Raw genomic sequence first — 20,776 nt, forward strand, 5'->3', positions numbered from 1 at the left:
GGTCTCCAGTTCCCTTACTGTATCAACAGTGGGCAGCAGGCCACGGCGAAGGGACAAGATTTTGCCCGCAAAATAGCTTGCAAAAGCCTCGCAGCCAATAGTCGAATTAAGAATTTGGCAAAACCAAGCTACAACAGCTGTTGTAGAATAATGCAAAACATTATTATGTTATAAATGATTCTTGTGATCTGATGAAGTCTTAGATCAGCAGAAGACTCGGAAATGAACTTGAACTTTAAAGATTGTTTGGAAACTACTGATCAAGAAAAATAAGTCCAATGTCCACATTGGCTTCTGAAACCAGATTCCAGGTCCTTTAGATTCTCACCTTTGTAAGTAACATGAAATATCCATAGCAAATGTGCCTGAAGAAAAAAGATTATATTATAAAGATGGCACAAATCTGTTGGCTACTCAAAACCTATGAGACCATACTAACTCTGGAATGCAAATACATGCCTTAAGATTAATGATGGCTTGGTTGTTTTTGACTTCCAGATTCTCTTTTGCAGTGTTGTTAAAATGGAAGCTATAAAGGGAGACACATCCAGTTTGATGTTTGCTTTTCTGCTTGTTCATTGAATAGACATGATTTTAATAGTAGACGAGGCAGGAGTTATTTCACTCATGCTGAAACATTACATCCCACAGCACCAGTCTTCTCTGGCTTCACACAATGTTTGCTGTTATCTACCTGATTTTGACAGTCCTCTTCATGAAACATCACAGAAAATCTATCACATATAAAGAAGAAGACCTAGTATGTTCCTCATTTTTTTTCTAAAGTATGTCAGTTTGCTCTCTATAAGGCTGCTGGGGTGGGGGTCAAATACTTGTTTCATTGGCTTTTCAGGGAAGTCAGTAAAATGGTAAAAATGTTCTCCCACTCAGAATGCAGTCAGAAAGTATTAGTCCTTATAATTACATTGCATAGTCAAATCTAGTAGTATGGCATCATCCATAAGCCTATTCAGTGTGAGGGTAGTGATGATCAGTGTGCAACAAATATTAAGTGTGAATATGTAAAATATCTTCCCTCTACTGACCAAAAAAACCCTCCCTCTTTTCACCCTGGCATTTTTCTTGGATGAAATTCAGTGTCGCCCCAATCCTATGTTATTGAGTAGGAAAAAGAATTTTTAAAAACTCTTAAAGTTACTAACAGCGTGATGATGAAACAACTGAGACTTTGGTCACTTAGACATGGGCTGTTTGCCCAAACTTGGGTGCTTTTGGGAAGTAGGGTTTTTTCTGTTGCCCCACATGATTGTGCGTTTTCCTCAGCTTTTCTCTGATCTTTCCCAAACTTGCTTTGCTGTGATACGGTGATGTCAGTTGCTGATGGCAGGGGGGAAAATAGCTGCCAGGGAGGGACTGAGGCACAGACCTGCCATGTGGAAACCACAGTGCCTCTGCTTTGTATCAGCAGCTGCAGTACCAGCAAGGAGAAAACACAAGCCCGTTTGTGCATGGGAAAACACCTTTAACTAACCAGGTTTTAATGTACTTTTTTCATTGTGTATTTCATAGACAAAAAGTCTAAGTGGAAGCATCCAGATTGCTTTTCTTTATGTGTTTCTTCTCTGGTTCTTTTCTTTGATAAACTGCTACTTTTGTTTTGTAGGTAAAGCACACACTGTTCATAACTGGCCTTCCAAAAAGTGCCAAGAAAACAAACCTAGAAAATCACTTCAGGTAAATTTAAATAAAAAACCTTTGCCAAATCTATTAATGTTAATAAATAGCCCTATTTGCTTAGGACATGTGTATGCTGCCTTTCCACCCAGTTTATAGTTCTCAAGGGGGCAAACAATAAAAAACCCATTAAAACAAGCTTTTAAAAAGACATTAATATAAAACCAGTCAAAACACATAAATAATTAAAACATGTTAACAGGAAGGAGGATAAGTGAGGGAACTCCAAATAAAATGGATACATCTTCATCTGCTGGTGGAAGACAGAGACTGGGAGGAAAGAAGAATCTTCTGGGAGAGGAATTCCCTCATTTTAGTGCCAAAACTGAACATGCCGTTTTCAGGTTGCCATCTACCTAGCTGAGGGCGTCCAATTAATAGTTGAACATCCGTCTATAGGTTGGATACTTGCACTTCTAAATTTTTGAAGGGGAATTCAGTTTTCCCCACACAGAAACAGCTTTTCTGGTGGTGTGGTATGGTAGGCTGCAGAAGCAGCAGGGACGACTATAAGAATCCATTCTAAGAGCTCCACTCTTTCCACAGTTCATTGGATCCATCCCAGTGTCTATTAATAGGTGAGCCCTTCACTTCGTTCAGTCCAGCATGGGCTCTGCTGTACTATTTTACAAAAAGATTGAAAAATCATTTTGTTTCTATTCATTATACTTGCATGGTGATAAGATCTTCGAATGTGATCTCCATTGGGCTTTCACAGCATCCAGATACCCAGGGCCAGCGCGCCCATTGAGGCCAGGTAGGCAGTGGCCTCAGGGTGCGGGGTGCCGGAGGGGGCGCCGGAGGAGGCGTGGGGGGCGGGAGCATGCGCCACGGAGCTGCAGCTTCCTAGCCCTCCTGCCCTGCACCCCTGCTGCCGCCGCCAGCACACACCCCCGGCCAGGCTCAGTAGCCGCGGGCAGGCATCTGCGGCAGTGCAGGGCAACCGAGCAGGAGAGCTCGGAGGCCACCCACACACCGTCCCAGCTGCCCACCACAGCAATCAGGCTAGTGGTGCGCGTGCATGCCCGTGATGATGTAACACGTGACGTCATCACGCAGGCTGGTGCGTGTGTGCGCGGGCATGGGTGCCTGGCCAGCCGTAGCCACCGAAAACCCTGGCGCCACTGCTGCAGATACCAGGTTCCCTTGCTAACAGTTTTCATAACATTTACTGAACATTTGAGAGCCCTGGAAACTGCATTTTCAATGATCCTTGGCACTGGAAGCTGTTGTGGCAACATTCTGTGGTACTGTGGAGGCCTCATTGCCAGCCCTTTCCAATGTTGCAATTAGCAGGTAAATTTGTGTGGAATGTGGAGGTCAGGCAACATGGTAAGCCATGTTGCACAGTGTGCAAATTCATGTTCTGACCCCCCTAACTCCCAATTCTTTGTCCTCACTAATCTCTTATGACGTTCTCTTCTTTTAAAATACTTTTTATTTAGTTTTCCAAATATTTATAAGAACAACAATTTGAACAACTTACTAACAATACAATAATCAGCCATAATAAATTCAATATGACATTCTCTTCTAACATACCTGTTTCATCATTTTTCAGTGAAGCGTATCCAACCTGCAGTGTGCAAGAGGTCAACTTATGTTATGATGTATCGAGACTTACCTATCTGTACACAGAGAGGTACCTGTATGAATAAAATCCTGGTGAAAACACATTAACTTCATATAAAATGTTAACAGAAAAAGATTTCTAATGCTAGAGAGTAATTTGATGGTAATATTACGAGTGTTAAAGTAATTTCCAGTATCATTCAAGAAATGCTAGCACGTTTTGTGTATGGAAATATAGACTGAGTAGGGAAAATTACAATGAAAAACAGATGCTTAATTTTTTTTTCAGTATGGAACTCACATTATTTGTTACATGCCTGTATGCTGTTGACACCCATAAAGTCCTCATAATGGGAGTGGTGTAACAGCTGTCTTGTTGACCACAATTTAGCTGTTGATCCCTGAAAGATATCACCTGTGCGGTGTATGTTGGATATAGTGGACAGGGATGGGGAGACCCTGGTTCAAATTTACACTCAGTCATTAAGCCTACAGGTGTTGTTGCTATCTTTTCTGAGGGTAAGTAAGTTCGCGTTAATTGATTTGCTTGTAGGAAGTGCAAGAAATGTTATGAATTTATTTTAAGAATTATCTTGTTTTTCAGTGTAGATTGCTTATGAGGTGGCTTTAATTAATAAGAGAGAATGAATCTTAACACATTATAAGGAAGCCCCCTGCATTATGGGGAGACCACACATACATTGTACAGATGGGCCCCTATTTTTGTAACATACTGTGACCCTTTCTTGAATTTTGTGTGTGTGTTTCATATAATATAAATACCATTCTGTCCAAAAACATCAAAAGCTTACTTCAGAGGAATTTTCCTTACCAATTTCTTATATGTGTATTAGTAAAAGAGTTTCAAAGTGAAATTTATTTTATTTCATTTATAGCCTGCCTTGGGGACCCAAAGCAGTTTACATCATTTTTCTTTCATTTTATCCTCAGAACCACCCTGTGAGGTAGGTTAAGCTGAGAATGTGTGACTGGGCCAAGGTCACCCAACAAGCTTCCATGACAGAGTGGGGATTTTTAGCTGGGTCTCCTATATCCTAGTTCAGCACTCTAACCACTGCACAACACAGTGCATGTACACAAATGTAGGTAGATTTCATCTGCATGATGCAGATGTGTTTAATACATATGGTTTTATATTAGGTTATATGCATGGGGGGAAATGAATTTATAAGGTACGCTCAGTTTTGGATACATCTACTTTTGTAAAGTTTTTTACTTTTTATGCCCAGAAAAAAGGCAGAGAAAAGTGCAGCATATTATACACACTTACATCAGAGATATGGAAAACGGTTTCTCATAAACCCCAAACCACTTGGCCAGTTGTGCTGTTGTGAAGTCAGAGGCTGTGAAAAGGTAAGAAATTACTATTTCATAATCAGCTAAAATTGTGGAAGATTGCAACTGAAAATATCAAACTTCTAATGCTTTACTGGTTACATAGAAAAATCATAATACATGAAAAGTGATAATTCAGGTACTGTTTCCATCTTGTGAGTTTATGTAACTGTGTGAGCAATTCAATACTGATTTGTAACAAGCATGCTTTCCATAGGACGATGCTATAGATTACTACACCAGAGTTTCTAACAAATGTTTGGAAGAATATTTGAAAGAGGAGCAGGTAGTTTATGATAAGCCACTGGGAATGGCTTTCGTAACATTCCAGGAGAAATCCATGGCAACATAGTGAGTATATTATTTAATCCAATATTCTGTCTAAAGTTGAATTACTTATGAGAACTAAAAAAGACTTATCACAGTTTGAGCTTCAAAAAAGTTCATGAGTAAGATTAGATCTAGGAGAGTATTCATTAAATGCCATAACAAGCCACACAAGCTGTTCGGCACAAGCAAGTAAACTTAGCCATTGTGCTCCGGGCTTCAAAGATTGATGATGAATTAACATTGGATTAAGCTTGTTCCTCCCATAATGAAGCGAACAACACGCTCCTGATGAAGGTGCTACGAAATCTGCAGCGTTTAGCTGGCCCCAGATTGGGCGTGGTTTGAGAGTTTGTTCCTCATTTCAAACGGTGACGCTCCCTTTTCATCTGGGAGGTTCCAGGAATTTGCTTGTTCGACACAAGATTTTGCATAGGAATCTACAATAGACTCTGTTTGTGTTTATGCCCGATTGTTGGATGTACAATTGTGAAGGTTTTCCCTGTACAGTTTGTTATGGATATGGAATGAGATAATGTGAATGAAATTGATATATGTATGAATTACCACTATTTATAGCACTTGCACTTTGAATACAATTTTGTAAATTCTTTGATTAGTTTTATGTGTGCTTCCCGTGGGCTTGTTCCCTCTCTGTCCACTTGTACATACGGGGGCAGCCAGCTGCTTTTTTCAGTAACAAGCCACAGAGCACAACTCAGAATCCATTAGTTTTGCTGGTTTTGCCTATCTCAAGGTTTCTAAAATAACTTTCTACATTGAACCATAATTTTAATCAGTCATTTATTGATTTATCTTAAAGAGATCCTTCTGCCTGAACTACGTTTATCAGTAATATAATTCAATAATTGGGTTTCGTTCCCTTCCCCCACAGTCAGCATGATCCTCTATAAACAACTGTCTCATTTCTTAAGTTTGTCTCAAGTTCAGGGCTCATTTCGAGGGGGAACGCACCGGAATGGTGTTCCAGCAGTTCCCCCAAGTCAAGTGGCCCCGCCCACCTGACTTTAGGGCCATTTAGGCCTTGATTGGGGCCAAAATGGCCCGAATCTGGGCCAAAACAGCCAGGATCGAGTCGATGCCAGGCGTGGACCAACCCAATCCCAGCTGTTTCTTCCCTGATCCGGGCCAAAATGGGCCCAAAATGGCCATTTTGGGCCATTTTGAGCCCGTTTCGGCCTGGATCAGGGCCAAATGGGCCTGGGTTGCGTTGGTGTTGGGTGGGGTAAGGCTTCCCTGCCCAGCACCAACCTGATCCCGGCTGTTTTGGCCTGGATTTGGGCCACTTTGGCCCCAATCAAGGCCTAAACGGCCCTAAAGTCAGGTGGGCGGGCCAAAATAGGTCTAAAATGGCCATTTTTGGCCTCACTCCTGCTGGGATCAGGGCCAGAAAAGCCAGGATCAGGTAGGTGCCAGGTGGGGGAACCGTCCCCTGCCAGGCACTGACCTGGTCCTGGCTGTTTCGGCCCTGATCCAGGCCCTGGTCCGGGATGTTTTGGCCCAAATAGCCATTTGGGGCCCGTTTCGGCCGGGATCAGGACCAAAACCGCCAGGACTGGGTTGGTGCTTGGTGGGGGACCCCTCCTCTGCCCAGCACTGACCCTATCTGGGCTGTTTTGGGCCCAATCCAGGCCAAAACGTGCCCAAAATGACCATTTTGAACCATTTGGGGCCTTGTCGAAGGCTTTCACGGCCGGAGAACGATGGTTGTTGTGGGTTTTCCGGGCTGTATTGCCGTGGTCTTGGCATTGTAGTTCCTGACGTTTCGCCAGCAGCTGTGGCTGGCATCTTCAGAGGTGTAGCACCAAAAGACAGATGTCTGTGACACTGAGAGATCTCTGTCTTTTGGTGCTACACCTCTGAAGATGCCAGCCACAGCTGCTGGCGAAACGTCAGGAACTACAATGCCAAGACCACGGCAATACAGCCCGGAAAACCCACAACAACCAATTTGGGGCCTGTTTCAGCCTGGTTTGGGACCAAAAGGGCACTGATCGGGCCACTGCCAGATGGGGGAACACTCCCCCGTCTGGCAGCAGCCAAATCCTGGCCATTTCGGCCCGATCGAGGGGTGTGGCATATGCTAATGAGTTCCTGCAGCTCTTTTTCTACAAAATGACCGCTGCTCAATTTTAATTCTATGAACATCTTAGGTGGCGTAGTGTAATCTGTTTACATACCACCACAAATTTTAAAATATTTCATGTCCATAATTGAGCACTATATATGCAGCATGATTAGGGTTTTTTTCTTCTCATCTGCCCATTCGTTGTGGTGGAGGATACACACTGATTTATATTCTGACCCAGAACTATGTGTAAAATTGTGAAGTTGTAGCAATCTAGCTTAGTTTCATTTATAAATCTCAATATTAGAAGTACAATGATAGCATTTTCTCAGGTCCTGAGTACACATATTTGATGGGTCTGTCCTGGGTCCTGTTGATCAGACTACACTGGGAAATGTACGTGTACTGATGGGCTACATAGATATTGATAAGCTACATGTAAGCTTCCCCAGTGGGACAGATAATGGCTCTCTGGGGCCTTTTCAGGTCAGGAAAACAGCACTGGATGGAAGGCTTGCCGCTTTCCCAATGTGATACAGTCCTGAGTGGAATTGGACTACTATCTGCTTGGTAATTAAGTTTCAACACAAAACTCTCAGCATAGAACCCAGCACACACTTGTAAATGGTGTAACATGTAGCTTGGCCCTCAAAAGCAGATATGGCAAACCACCAGTTTAACTTATTACTGACTACTAGAGTTACTGCTGTTATGGAGTGAACCAGGGTGAAACACTGGGGGATCTGAGGATGGATTCCATGCAGTTCTGTAGAGTAAATATTAGCTGTGGGTGAGTGGGGTCTTTCCTATTCCTTTTATGCATGGGGGCGAACGTATAGGCATTCTTCCAAATGGGGCAAATAGCAGCTCTGGAGGATCCAACTGAAGTCAGGAAAATGGGACAAGGGAAAGTGCTAAATCCCATATGCTACAGTCCTTATTGAATTGGGTCAGGGCAGCTATGCCTGCTCTTTCTTTAAGAAGGCCCACAAATATGTTGATGTCACAAACAGTTTTATTCTCAGATATTGAAAATGGTTTGGAAAATTTTGTTTACTTCCTCCCCTTTTGATACTGTCTCCAAATTAGAAGTAAGGTAGATTTGGCTTGACTTGGAAACTTTTGGATAAATCTGTACAATCTCTGTCAGATCCATATTACAGAGAGTCTATATTTACTGATCCAGAGGAGTTAGCCGTGTTAGTCTGTAGTAGCAAAATCAAAAAGAGTCCAGTAGCACCTTTAAGACTAACCAATTTTATTGTAGCATAAGCTTTCGAGAATCAAGTTCTCTTCGTCAGATGCATGGTACAGAAACTGGTCAAATATAGAAGTCATATATATATATTTGACCAGTTTCTGTACCATGCATCTGACGAAGAGATTCGTTTTATGAGATTCGAAGAGATTCGTTTTATGCTACAATAAAATTGGTTAGTCTTAAAGGTGCTACTGGACTCTTTTTGATTATATTTACTGAATTGATGTCAGCACAGGTTCATGTATAATGTTTGTGTGTAGTTTTTGTTGGTAGTATAAAAAGAAATAGTAACTGTTAGACTCTGACCAAGGGATGTTCAGTTACTTCTTTGTCTGTAGTTGTCTTTTCTGAACAGTCTTTCTGTATGTACTTTGGTCATTTCCAAGCATAAAAGCTAAACTGTTTTCTTTTGCTGCAGTATTTTAAAAGATTTCAATGCCTGTAAATGTAAAGGTTTTAAATGTAAAGAACCGCCCCAGCCATCATCCTTCAGCAAAGAACTATGCGTTTCGAAGTGGCATGTTGCCTATGCTACCTATCCACAGAATATTTGCTGGTAACTTTTCTGCCTTTCTCCATTTGTTTATATATGGAAATATTTAATTTGGAAGGAATGTGGGAGGTAAGGTTATTTAGATAGGATCCAACTGTAAGCTGAGTTCTGTTAATAGAATGGGCCCCTCCTCTGCCCTTCCTGCTTCCTCCCCCCCCCCCCCGCCCTGCAACCCTCTCCTTGTGGCAGGGATGAGAATAGTGTGAGATGTGACACAAGTGATTGCAGTTGGGAGGAGGAGGGAAACTGGGAGAAATTGTGGATTCTCCTTGTACAAGAAAAATGCCACATTCTCACACAGAAAGGTGTTTTGAATCAGCTGCCTTCCTTTCTGGAACACTATTCATTTTGTGTTATATTGTATATATTGTAATATAAGACTGAAGGTCATTAAGCCTCCATCCATACTATCCCCAGTCCACCACCTGAGATCCTTTTCACAAGCTCTGATTTTTTTGCTGCTGCGGGAAGAAGTGAGGCAGGTGGCTACCAGAGATGGGACTTTTTCCAGTGGTGACATCTGCCTTTCTCCTTAAGGCTTGGCTGGCGCCTGCTGTACGCCTATTTTAGATACTTGGCCAAAGTATTTCTTTTTAACCAGACTTTTAACTATGTGTCTAATCTCTTTAATTATTTTTACAGACTGCTTTTAGCCTGAGGATTTTTAGGTTGTAAGATGTTCTGTGCTTTTGGATTTTTATTGGCTGTGCTTTTCATGTTTTTTATATTATGTTTTAATAGTTTTATTTAGTGAGCGGCCTTGAGCAGGAACATGAAGAGGTGGAATTTAGATGAATAAACCTCAGATCTTCTGGCAGCACAATAACAGTTTTAAGTCATGGTGATACTTAAAATATAAATTGGTTTCAAGCCATTTTAACTAGCATGGCTTTCTCCAGGGAGTCCTGTGGCTTCAGTCCAATGATATATGTTCTCAGTAGCCAAGGTTGCATAGGCGAAACCCTCTTCAAATAGTAGTAAGTGGACTGATGGCTGTCCAGGGTTGAGTGGGAAGTAGTGTACATCCAGTCCAATGACAAAGAAAAATCCAAAATACCACAAGATTGTAGTGTGGATCCAACCTCCCTCCAACTTCTTTTCCCACACAATTAATAGGGAATCCCAACATGTTTTAAATACATTGTCTAAGGGTGTAACATTAACCAAGAAATAACCTTGCTCTTCAGGCATGTAAATCCTGATGAGGGTATCCTTGTTTCTTGATTTAAAAGTACTCTGCTAAATAAGAGCTAATTACTTGAAATGTATCAAGAGTCGCTAATGTTGCTTCTCCCATCCAGGGTTCTGTATGTATGTTTGCTATGATGCTGGGAGGGATGGGATCCAGGAGAAACATTCAGCATTCTCCTGCCTGCTGCATTCCTGTTACTTTTTTACATCAATGTTTCAACTTCTAGTTTTGTTTAATATGTCACTTAGACAGTCTAGACTATACAATAATAATACTAATGAACTGACGTATTGTTGTCTTGGCAGGACTAACCTCTCAGTTCAAGGCCTGAATTGGTGGTTTCGGTGGATTTGTATAAATTTGCTGCTTTTTCTTGTGCTCTTTTTCCTGACCACACCTTCCATCATTATTTCAACTATGGATAAGTTCAATGTAACCAAGCCTATTCATTATCTTAATGTGAGTAGAGCATTATGTCCAGATTTTAGAATCTGTTGTTTCTGTATGTGTAGATTGAAAAACTATACCTGCAGTCTTGTTTGTCATTATGCTGTCTCCTGACATTCTTTGCACTTAGTTTTTATATGTTTTTTATCCAAATTGGAAAGGTCTAAGAGCTAAAAGTGATACAATTACATGTAAAAAAAATTGCTGCCTGACTTTGGGCCAGTTACACTCTCATCCTAATATAATTCAGAGGGTTATGGTAAGGATAAAATGGAGGAGAGGAGAACAATGTAAGCTGCTTTGGGTTCCCGTTGGGGAGAAAAGCAGGCTGTAAATGAAATAAATAAAACTAGTATGATGTAATTATTATAATGTTGCACTAGGGTTTGGGAGATCTGTGGTCAAGTCTATACTTAGCTATAATAAGTGGATGACCTTGGACCAGTCATTCTCTTTCAGCTTTGTCTACTTAACAGTGGTGTCATGAAAGGAAAATGGATAAATACTATCCTCAGTTGCATGGGAGGGATAAAATTATGATAGTGTAGATCACACCAATAAATAATAATTAATAATGCCATTTATTATTGAACTTAATCTCTGGCTTTGACTTGCAGTGCATACTTTGATCTCTGGTCAAAGCCTCGCCATTATATTAAAATTGCTTCATAATTCAAGCTGTGTTTCAGTGCGTTGCATACTTTTACAAGCTAATGTACCATTTATTTATTTTTATTTATTTATTTTCAATTTTTATTCCGCCCTCCCCTCATTTCCAGCAGGCTCAGGGCAGATTACAAAATACATAAAGGTTAAAATATATTAAACAGTTGTTATAATTAACAATTCTAAAAACATCCAATTTATACAGTTAAAATACAATTATATATATCAACATAGCGGCGCAGAATTTCACTGATCAAATTTAAAACAACTTCAGAGCATCTCTGCATTCAAGAAGTTTTTTTTTTAAAAAAATGGGGGTATTGGTGGTGGGGAGGGCCCAATCCCTCATCAGCTGGCCAGGGGGGCTCCGCCTAGCACTGCCCATATGCCTGGCAGAACAGCTCTGTCTTGCAGGCCCAGCGAAAGGATAAAAAATCTTGCATTCAAGGTAGTTGTGCAGTGCTGGTCTACTCACATTCTTCACAATTTCCTTTCTTCCAGAATCCTGTTGTTAGCCAGTTCTTCCCTACAGTCCTTCTGTGGTCCTTTTCAGCTTTGCTGCCAACACTTGTCTATTTCTCAACCCTGTTGGAATCGCACTGGACAAAGTAAATAGCACATTTTCTGCCTTTTTAGTTGGTTAAAGGTTTCAAAACTGTTGGAGGGTAAGGACGGGACAAAGGGAACGCTATATAGACGCTATAGAAAATATCTGGCAAATCCTAGGTCCCATTCCTCCGAGTTCATTTTGTGCTTATTAGTAGCAGAGAGACTTTAAATGTGCCAAAAATTATTACATTACTTAAGAAATTACTCTCTTTTTCTAATGAACACATCTTTCTGTTTTTAGTGTTATTGTTTCCTACGTGGTCCAATGAATAATGCCTAGTCTGTGGTATTCATTTGGGAAAGATTTTGGTCAAGTTTTGTTTGACTTACAGAAGCGTGTACTCAAAGACAACTTATTTTTCATGAGGACCTGCTGTAATTGTGACCTGGATTGCTTATGTTATAGGTTTTGGAAGCTATATGACATGCTTAATGTAGATTGGATCAGTTGTATAAATTGTAGTTCCAGTATTGATTTTGAGTATTTTTAAGTAATGTAGTTAAAGTAATGTAGTTAAAGCCAGAAAGAATATGTAGGAAAAACAGAAGTAATAGTTTTTCAAATCTGTGCTGGCTGAAACAGCACTTCAGAAAGAAGAATAAGGGCGGTCTATATATATATCAATTGATGTGTAGCATTGGCTGTTTAATCATGTTTTGTGGTTTTTTGTTTTTTTTGGTAGGTCTGGTAAAAACAGAATAATGATGCATAAAATCTACATTTTTTTGATTTTCATGGTGTTAATCCTGCCTTCACTTGGTTTAACCAGGTAAAGACCATACTATATTTTCATTGCCTTCTATGTACAGTTGCAGAAATCTCTTAGAGTATATGATGCTGGAACTTCAGATGTAGCCATATTTTAAACAAGCAGGTCACTTCCTCATGTATTAAAAAGCTCTACTTCTCCCGCTGAAATAAATAGGATAAAAGTGCTTTCTCCCTCTGAGGCGGAGGACATCTTGGGTGATTCCCACCGTCCAATCAGGGAGGCAGGAACTAATTTTCTTTCTCTTCCTGTCTAGCATGTGGGACACCCTCTCTCTTCAGTTCTGTTCCTGCCTCCAGGGAGAGCAGTTCTTCAGCAGACTAGCTCTGCTACTTTCTTATTAAGACTTCAGTTTCACTTTGACTTTCCCATTCCTACTCCTTTGCTCTTGTCTTCCTCTAATCTTTCCTTTGTCTTTCAAACTCTGTTGACTTAAACTTTCATAGTTCCTATCTTCTTGCTGTACTCTCCTGTCTCTTACTACTCTCCCTGGCTGACTGAGAGGATCACAGCAGCCATTTGGGGCAGCCGCCTACAAGATGGATGCCAAGGATTCTGAGGACAGCTTCCTAGACGACAGAGAGCCACAGAAGAACTTCAAACAGCTCATCCAACTGAGTAGGAGCTGGAAGCATCTGTGTGCTCCTGCTCTTCAGCTGGAGTTGGCGTGTTACCTCAGCCCAGGCTTTTGGCGGGAAAAGACACCAGGAATCTCCTCAGCTCCAGCGCCACAGTGAACGTGCCTATGGCAACTTCCTGGCTGGAGATTCAACAGCAGGCTTTTCTCCTTCAGATCTAGCCCTCTCTTTACAACAGGACTCTCCCCATCGGATGGGTAACGTATGAAGGGTACAAATTTTCCTGTGTCTTTGAACATTTTAACTTCCTAAGATTTCCTCCACGAGGAGGAAATATATAATCTCTGCTGGGCTGAAACCTCTGTTAATAGTGGTATGGTACCTACCTCCTCCTCCTTCCTCCACAGGTGAGGCTGTGGCTCAGTGGAAGAGCTTCTGCTTTGCATGCAGACGGATCCAGGTTCATTCCCCGTTCACTCCAGTTTAAAAAATCAGGTAGATGATGGAGGGACGGGAAACCTCTTCCTGAGATCCTGGAGACCTGCTGCCATTCTGAGTAGACAACACTGACCTTGATGGTCTGAGTCAGAATAAGGCAGCTTGTAATGTTTAATAGACACAGATCCGTACTGAGCAGGGGGATTGCCCTCAGAGAGTGTCTATAATGACAAGGAGAAGGAAGAATTCCTTCAGATGTGGAGGAGGAGGAAATATGCCTACCAGAACAGTCAGCCCAGCTGTCTGAATCTGAGGTCTACCAATATTTACTACCTAAGACATTCTCAGCCTTAGGACTGCAGGAATTACCCTTGTGGGAGGAGGACCCTTAGACAGAGAATACCAAATCCAGACCCAGGGAAACAAGAGTCTCTTCCTAGGGAAGATTCCTCAGAAAATGTCCTCCCATTTCCAGAATATTTTGGGAGACAGCTCAAGGCTGAGTGGTCTAAGCGATCAGCCAATAAGCAATCCTCGAACGTGGTTTTAAAAAAAACTGTACTCCCTACCTTTCTTTGCTATGAGATGTTGCAGGTACCTGCGATCGATGCTCTAGTGGCTACACTTCAGTCATTTGGGCTCCTGTCAGAGGATGGGAAAGGATCAGTTAGAGACATCTTAGACAAGGAGAGGCCACGATGAAGAGAGCCCACGAGGCCATGGCCATGACTATTGCTACAGCCATTACCTCCATTGCCTCCAGAGCATCAGGAGTATGGATCAGAAAACTGATCCCACTTCTCCCATACAACAATCGATGCCCCCCTTGAAGGGGCAAACAGAATTTTAAAGGCCAGTACCTTCAATGCAGACACCATCCTGGATGCAGTTACCTTTTCTTCCAGGACTATGGTCTCGGCAGCAGTAACAAGTAGTCACCCTTGACTAAGAGCATGGCCACCAGATTTACACTCTAAAAATATCATCCTGGCTTACCACTTTCAGAGGGGCAAGCTATTTGGGGATGCCGTGGGACAGATCTGGGTTGAGACCCAGGACAAAAGAAAGTGTTGCCAAAAACACTCAAACAATCTGAGAGGTGATCCCTTAGCCCTCAGCCGTTTTATTCACAACACACACTACTAAGGTCCAGACAGGATTCCAAGCGACCACTCTGGGGTTAATCTAGACAGCCCTTTATAAGGGGGGGGGGGGTCCTTTCAAGAACTCACTTGTAGTATAGTGGTTAAGTAACTGAACTGTGATGCAGTACTCTGCTGGTTCAAATCCCACTACTGCCATGAACTTACCACATGGCCTTGGGTAAACCATTCCTCTCAGTTCCAGCTCCCCAGCTGTATTGTGGGGATAATGCTTGTTGTCCCAAGATCAAACAGACAGTTCTTCACATGAGGCAAGAGATCCAACCTTGATACCAAGCTATCTAAGACAGGACTTGCAAGCCGTCCCTATGAGAGGCCAACTACTCCTTACCATCAAGCCTGAGTTGACACGCAGGCGGATACCTGGACCTTAGAAATAGTCTCACAAGGCTATTCCATACAATTCAAAAGCTACTCACCAGAACATTTTGTCATCTCTCTCCTACTCAAAATCTCAACTCAAACTGTAATCCAGCACTTTCTGGGCATTCAAGCTGTGGGACATGTTCCCCATAACGAAAGAGGACAGGGGAGTCTACTCAATCTTCTTCACAGTTCCTAAAAAGAATGGGGACTGGAAGGCATTATTAGACCTCAACTTTTTGAACAAGTTTATCAAATTGCATCACTTCTGAATGGAGACTCTGTGCTCAGTCGCAGAGGCCATTCAACCAGAAGAATACATGACATCTACAGATCTCACAGAAGCATACCTCCGTGTACTGATTTTGATAGCCCATCAACAATACCTAAATTTTTGCATTATGGGGTGGGAAAGAAAAAAAATCAATTGGTAGTTCTGAGTCATCCCTTTTGGCCTGTCCACCGCGCCAAGAGTGTTCACAAAGCTCCTGATCAACCTCACCATATGTCACATAGAGAGAGGTATTCATGTTCACTTGTACCCAGACGATCTCCTGATCAGATCACGTTCAAAAGAAAGATCTCACCATGACACTCAGTTCAGTATTCAGTTCCTACAAACACCTAGGTATAGTCATCAAAAGAGTGTTGTCTAGCCCTCACCAAGGGAAAGGTCAGGAAGACCAAACAGCTGGCTGAGACTGTCATCAGAGTGCAAAATCACTTCTCACGACACTACCCAAACTGATGAGTTTGCTAATGGCTAACAACAATGCGATACCTTGGGGTCGTCTACATGCAAGACTGCTTCAGATCTTTCTCAGATCTTATTAACAACAGATCATGGAGAAGACAGATCTTCCCATTCAGGTACCACTTCAGATCAAAAGATTCATGACTCCTTGAGAACAACAAATATTTACAGATGCAAGCATCACAGGTTAGGCACGTCTTCCTATCAATGTCTTGGAACTGTGAGCGATTTGTCTGGCCCTGTTCCAGTTCAGAAATCAGATAGTGAACACAGACATCCTGATCTGTATGGACAAGGTCTCAGACAAGACATATGTAAACAAGCAGTGGGAATTCAAGACCTCAAGGCGGCACAAGGATCCAACAAGGATACTTACCTGGGAGGAAGGTCACCTAGCCTTGATCAGAACTGAACACATCAAAGGCATATCCAATGTCCAGGCAGACTGGCTGAGTAGGTAGACCATTCAACAAGGGGAATAGTCCCTTAAGAAAGATCTCATCTATTGGATAACATTGCACTTCACAGTCCCTCTCATGGACCTGTTTGCATCTCAACACAATCATCAACTACCAAGGTACAGGACAAGGTTTGTTCCACCCACAAGCAGATGTCTTGACATCGCAGTGGCCATTAGGCCTCCTCTACATATTACCACCTTTACCAGTAATACCCAGACTCCTGAGAAGGATCAAGGAACAGGGAGCGAAGTGCTAGTGATTGCCTTTTGGTGGCCCTGCAGACTATGCTTTTCCACACTCCAACAGATGGTGAAATCTCCACCCCTCATCCTACCGACCTCTCTGGTCATGTCACAGCAGGGAATGATTTGGTACTTTCATTTAGACTTACTCTGCTTAACTGTGTGGAGATAGAAAGGAAAACCTTCCTAAGATGGGGATATTCTGGAGAGGTGGCCGACACTCTCCAAGCATCCAGAAAACAGTTCATGGTCAGAATTTACAATTCTTCTTGGAAATCCCTCACTCAGTGGGACAGGAGGAAAGCACTGGACATTTTACACAACCTTGACCAAACATCCATTTGAACTGGTCAAGGACATTCCCCTGAGAAGGCTGAGAATGAAGACCATCTTCATTGTGATTGCATCTGCCAGAAGAATCTCAGACCTAAGCACACTGTCAGTCAGACCTGAACTCTGTATCTTTCACAATGATAAGGTGATACTTCTTACTGTCCCTATGGTTGCAAGACATAAGGCTAACATATTTCTACCTGTACCCTAAATATCCTAGGGAGAGGCTCTGACACAACCTAGACGTTAGAAGGACGCTCAAGGCCTATCTGCCCCAAACAGTGCAAATCAGAAAGTCAGACTTACTGTTCATCAATATATCTCCCCTCAATTTGGGGAAGAAAATTCCTTCAGCTGCCGTAGGTGCCAATAGCAAAACATACTCTATCGAAGCTCACAACGCTCTCATTGTAGAGGATCTGCACTACACAGGAACACTTCTGTAAAGGAGGTCTGCAAGCCAGCAACATGGCCGTCAATCTCGACCTTGGCGAGACACTACAAATTAAATCTATATGATTCATGGACACCACCTTTGGTAGAAAAGTACTGCAGTGCATGATATCGGATGAAGACCACATCCCACCCAGAAAGTGGAAACTGCTTTGGGAGCACCCAAGATGTCCTCCGCCTCAGAGGGAGAACGGACCTTTGGACACTTACTGTGAAGGGTCCTTGTCCTCTGAAGAAAGAACATCTTGCCCTCCCTGGGTCTTTGTTCTCCTCTACCCTGCTGCCTCATTCTTCTACCTCCTCCGGGTTATACTTTATTTACAATACATGTTAACGCAACAGGTGCTTTTTCTCTCAGTACTGACAGTTGCTGAATGATAAATTCAATGTTATTGCTTTGTGGAGTCATCTGAACTGAGGAGAGGGTGTCCCACATGCCAGACAGGAAGAGGAAGAAAATTAGTTTCCTGATTGGATGGTGGGAATCACCCCAGATGTCCTCCTTTCCTCAAAGGAGAAGGACCCTTCACGGTAAGTGTCCAAAGGTCCGTTTCCTATCTTGAAGATCAAATTTTCAAAACAGTGGAATGGATGCTAGCATTTTGCAATTAAAGTTTTTACCCTGTACTGAGTTAACAAAACTGATATCAAGCATGTCTTTTTCCAGTCTGGATTTCTTCTTTCGTTGGTTGTTTGACAGAGCATCTACTGATTCTACAGTCAGACTAGAGTAAGTTTTTAAAATATATATATATATATATCTGTTGGTCTTATGATAGCAGGATACATTAATATCTGGAGTTGCTAGACCAGATTTATTTATTTATTAGATATATATCCTGTCCTCCCCACAAGCAGACTCAGGGCAAGTCACACAGTATCATAAATATCAAAAAATATAATAATCCATAAATCAATATTAAAATATTATAAAATACAGTATAAACCAATAAACTCAGGGATCAGGCATATGAGGGAGTCCCATGTATGGGTCCAGGTATTGCCTGAACAATACAGACAAATGGACAACTTAAGTGTGAGTAGCTCTTAACCGCCTGATCTCATCAGAGTTTGGAAGCTAAACAGGGTCAGCTAGACTGGGGTTGCTTTGCAGAGGAAGGAAATGGTAAACCACGCCTGCCTATATCTTGCCTTGAAAACCCATGGTCCTGTGGTCACCATGAGTCAATTGCATCACCAACTCTCTCTTGAGCTGTCTCCCCTTTATGTAGAATTCTGGAAGAAATCAGAGGGCTTTCTCTGCCTCATTCTAGCTTTCTGCAGCTTTCCACAAACGCCCAGCATGGGGGTGGGATGGGAAGCATCCCTTTCCTCCTCAGAGATCTCTTTGCAAATAGAATTGAGGTGGAGAAAGTGTATTTGGGGAAATGGGTCTTCACATTGCTGAAGGAACCAGAAGCTCAGGGAGCAAGTTCCCCATTCCCTCAAAAGTGGGAGTGGGGGTATGGAGGAAAATCAAACTTGGCATTGCTGCATGCTCTCCCCTTCACCCCCCCCCCATTATTCTTATAGTCTATTGGCTATCTTTTTTGACCAATATTCCCTGCAGACCAAGAATGATATTGAGGGCATATGAGCATACAGATGCAATAACCTTCCATTGAATAAACCATAACCAGTTGACAGTAAAAAGTTCTGCCATAAATAAAATACAAAATCCATTTCAGGCAGTTCCTTTTTCAGATATAATCATACAAACCATTGTAGATCTCAGTTCTTAACTACTAGCTGAGAGATATGCTGTGCCAACTTTGGTGAATAGGTGCCAAAAAGATATCAACATTGTTTCCAAAACAAACCAGGAGGCTTTTAGCATGCTCATAACTGAGACACATGCACAGAAAATTTGCTCAAAAGAATATACAGCATGCAGGACAGAGGATAAGTGTCATTAAAGAGTAGCCAGGTAAGTGGAATTATGAAACTCTGCACAGTGTGGGAAGTTTGGTGCATGGCAGGATAGGGCAGAGATATGAATAGGCTTCTTTGTGTTTGTCATCACTGACTAGCCTGCTTATTTTTTAAAAAAAATCTGCTTGCAGGTGTGTATTCCTACCGGATCAAGGAGCCTTCTTTGTGAATTATGTGATTGCATCAGCTTTCATTGGTAATGGAATGGAGCTGCTGCGTTTGCCAGGCCTTATCCTTTATAGCTTTCGCATGATGTTGGCCAAATCTGCTGCTGAAAGAAAAAATATTAAGCAGGTATGAAAGCTTTCTGTAGTGCAAGAACATGTTATATCTCAGCCAGTCTTAAGTATTAGCAATTTGCATCTTTGCTCACGTTGGCTTATTTATTTATTTAATGTATTTATTTTATTTATGTCATTTATAGTCCACCTTTCTCACTGAGACTCAAGGCGGATTACACAGTTTGAGATTAGTACAGTCAATTTCAAGGACATTTCCGTAAACAATGCCATAGGGTAAATGAACACACGTTTACAAAGACATAGCATTAGTAAGATTTAGAGATGGTCACAGACCGAGATACGAACCAAAGTTTGTTACGAATCGAGCTGGTTTGTGGTTCATGAACCAGCAGTTTGTCAGAGTACATTTCTGACAAATCTCTATGATTTTTAGGGCGGTTCGTTTGGTTCGTTTTTCAGTTTGTCACTGCAGACAGCCTGGAGCCGATCAATCTATTCTCTAGGCAAATGGAGGGTATGGACTTCTGCAGACCTTCTGCAGGCCTGGGAACACCAATGTCAGCTCTCCAAAGCTTGATAGGCAGCTCTGACTGCCAACCAGAGAGCTCCTATTCTGCTCTATGAGAGCAGAAGAAGTATAACCTCCAGCTCTCAGGTGAGTGGTTTCAATTTCCAGCAGACAGTTAGACAGGGAGGAACTGCTGTTGGATTTTCAGTCACAGAGGAGGAGCTATTTGAAACTTGTGGTTGACATTCTGGTACACCTGCTTCTGTTCCACAGCCAGGCTCAGGGGCTAAGCCTAGTGGGTTACTCATCCAAGGTGTCTTTTGTTATTATTTTAAGCACCTCTCCCGTGGGGTTGCCAGCTCCAGGTTAGAGATGTGGGAGGGAGCCTGGAGAGGGTAAGGTTTGGGGAAGAGAGGGACTTCAGCAAGGTATAATGCCATAGAGTTAAGGTTGCTAGCTCCAGGTTGGGAAATTTCAGGAGATGTGGGGCGGGGGGGGGGGGCGGGAAGGAGCCTAGAGAGGGTGGTGTTTGGGGAGGAGAGGGACTTCAGCAAGGTATAATGCCATGGAGTCCACCCTCCAAAGCAGCCATTTTCTCCAGTGGAACTGATCTCTATGGCCTGGAGATCAGTTGTAATTTCAGGAGATATCCAGCTACTACCGGGAGGCTGATAACCCTACATAGAGTCCACTTTCCAAAGCAGCCATTTTCTCCAGGGGAACTGATCTCCATCACTTGGAGAACAGCTGTAATTCCAGGGGATCTCCAGCC

General features: G+C 42.3%; 1 protein-coding gene across 5 annotated transcripts in view; it reads left to right on the plus strand.

The window, feature by feature from the left end:
• The window catches only part of TMEM63A (transmembrane protein 63A), a 56,525-nt gene that overhangs the window by 18,989 nt on the left and 16,760 nt on the right, over positions 1-20,776 (plus strand). For all 5 annotated transcript variants that reach the window (XM_054979593.1, XM_054979584.1, XM_054979610.1 and 2 more), the window contains 11 exons: positions 652-760; positions 1,625-1,695; positions 3,257-3,337; positions 4,518-4,641; positions 4,841-4,974; positions 8,719-8,856; positions 10,351-10,504; positions 11,660-11,766; positions 12,451-12,537; positions 17,990-18,052; positions 19,386-19,548. In XM_054979593.1, coding sequence (XP_054835568.1) covers positions 652-760; positions 1,625-1,695; positions 3,257-3,337; positions 4,518-4,641; positions 4,841-4,974; positions 8,719-8,856; positions 10,351-10,504; positions 11,660-11,766; positions 12,451-12,537; positions 17,990-18,052; positions 19,386-19,548 — 1,231 coding nt within the window. The remainder of the gene's footprint in view (positions 1-651; positions 761-1,624; positions 1,696-3,256; positions 3,338-4,517; positions 4,642-4,840; positions 4,975-8,718; positions 8,857-10,350; positions 10,505-11,659; positions 11,767-12,450; positions 12,538-17,989; positions 18,053-19,385; positions 19,549-20,776) is intronic.

The sequence above is a fragment of the Eublepharis macularius genome, chromosome 1 (genome assembly GCF_028583425.1).
Source record: "Eublepharis macularius isolate TG4126 chromosome 1, MPM_Emac_v1.0, whole genome shotgun sequence".
Classification (NCBI taxonomy): domain Eukaryota; kingdom Metazoa; phylum Chordata; class Lepidosauria; order Squamata; family Eublepharidae; genus Eublepharis; species Eublepharis macularius.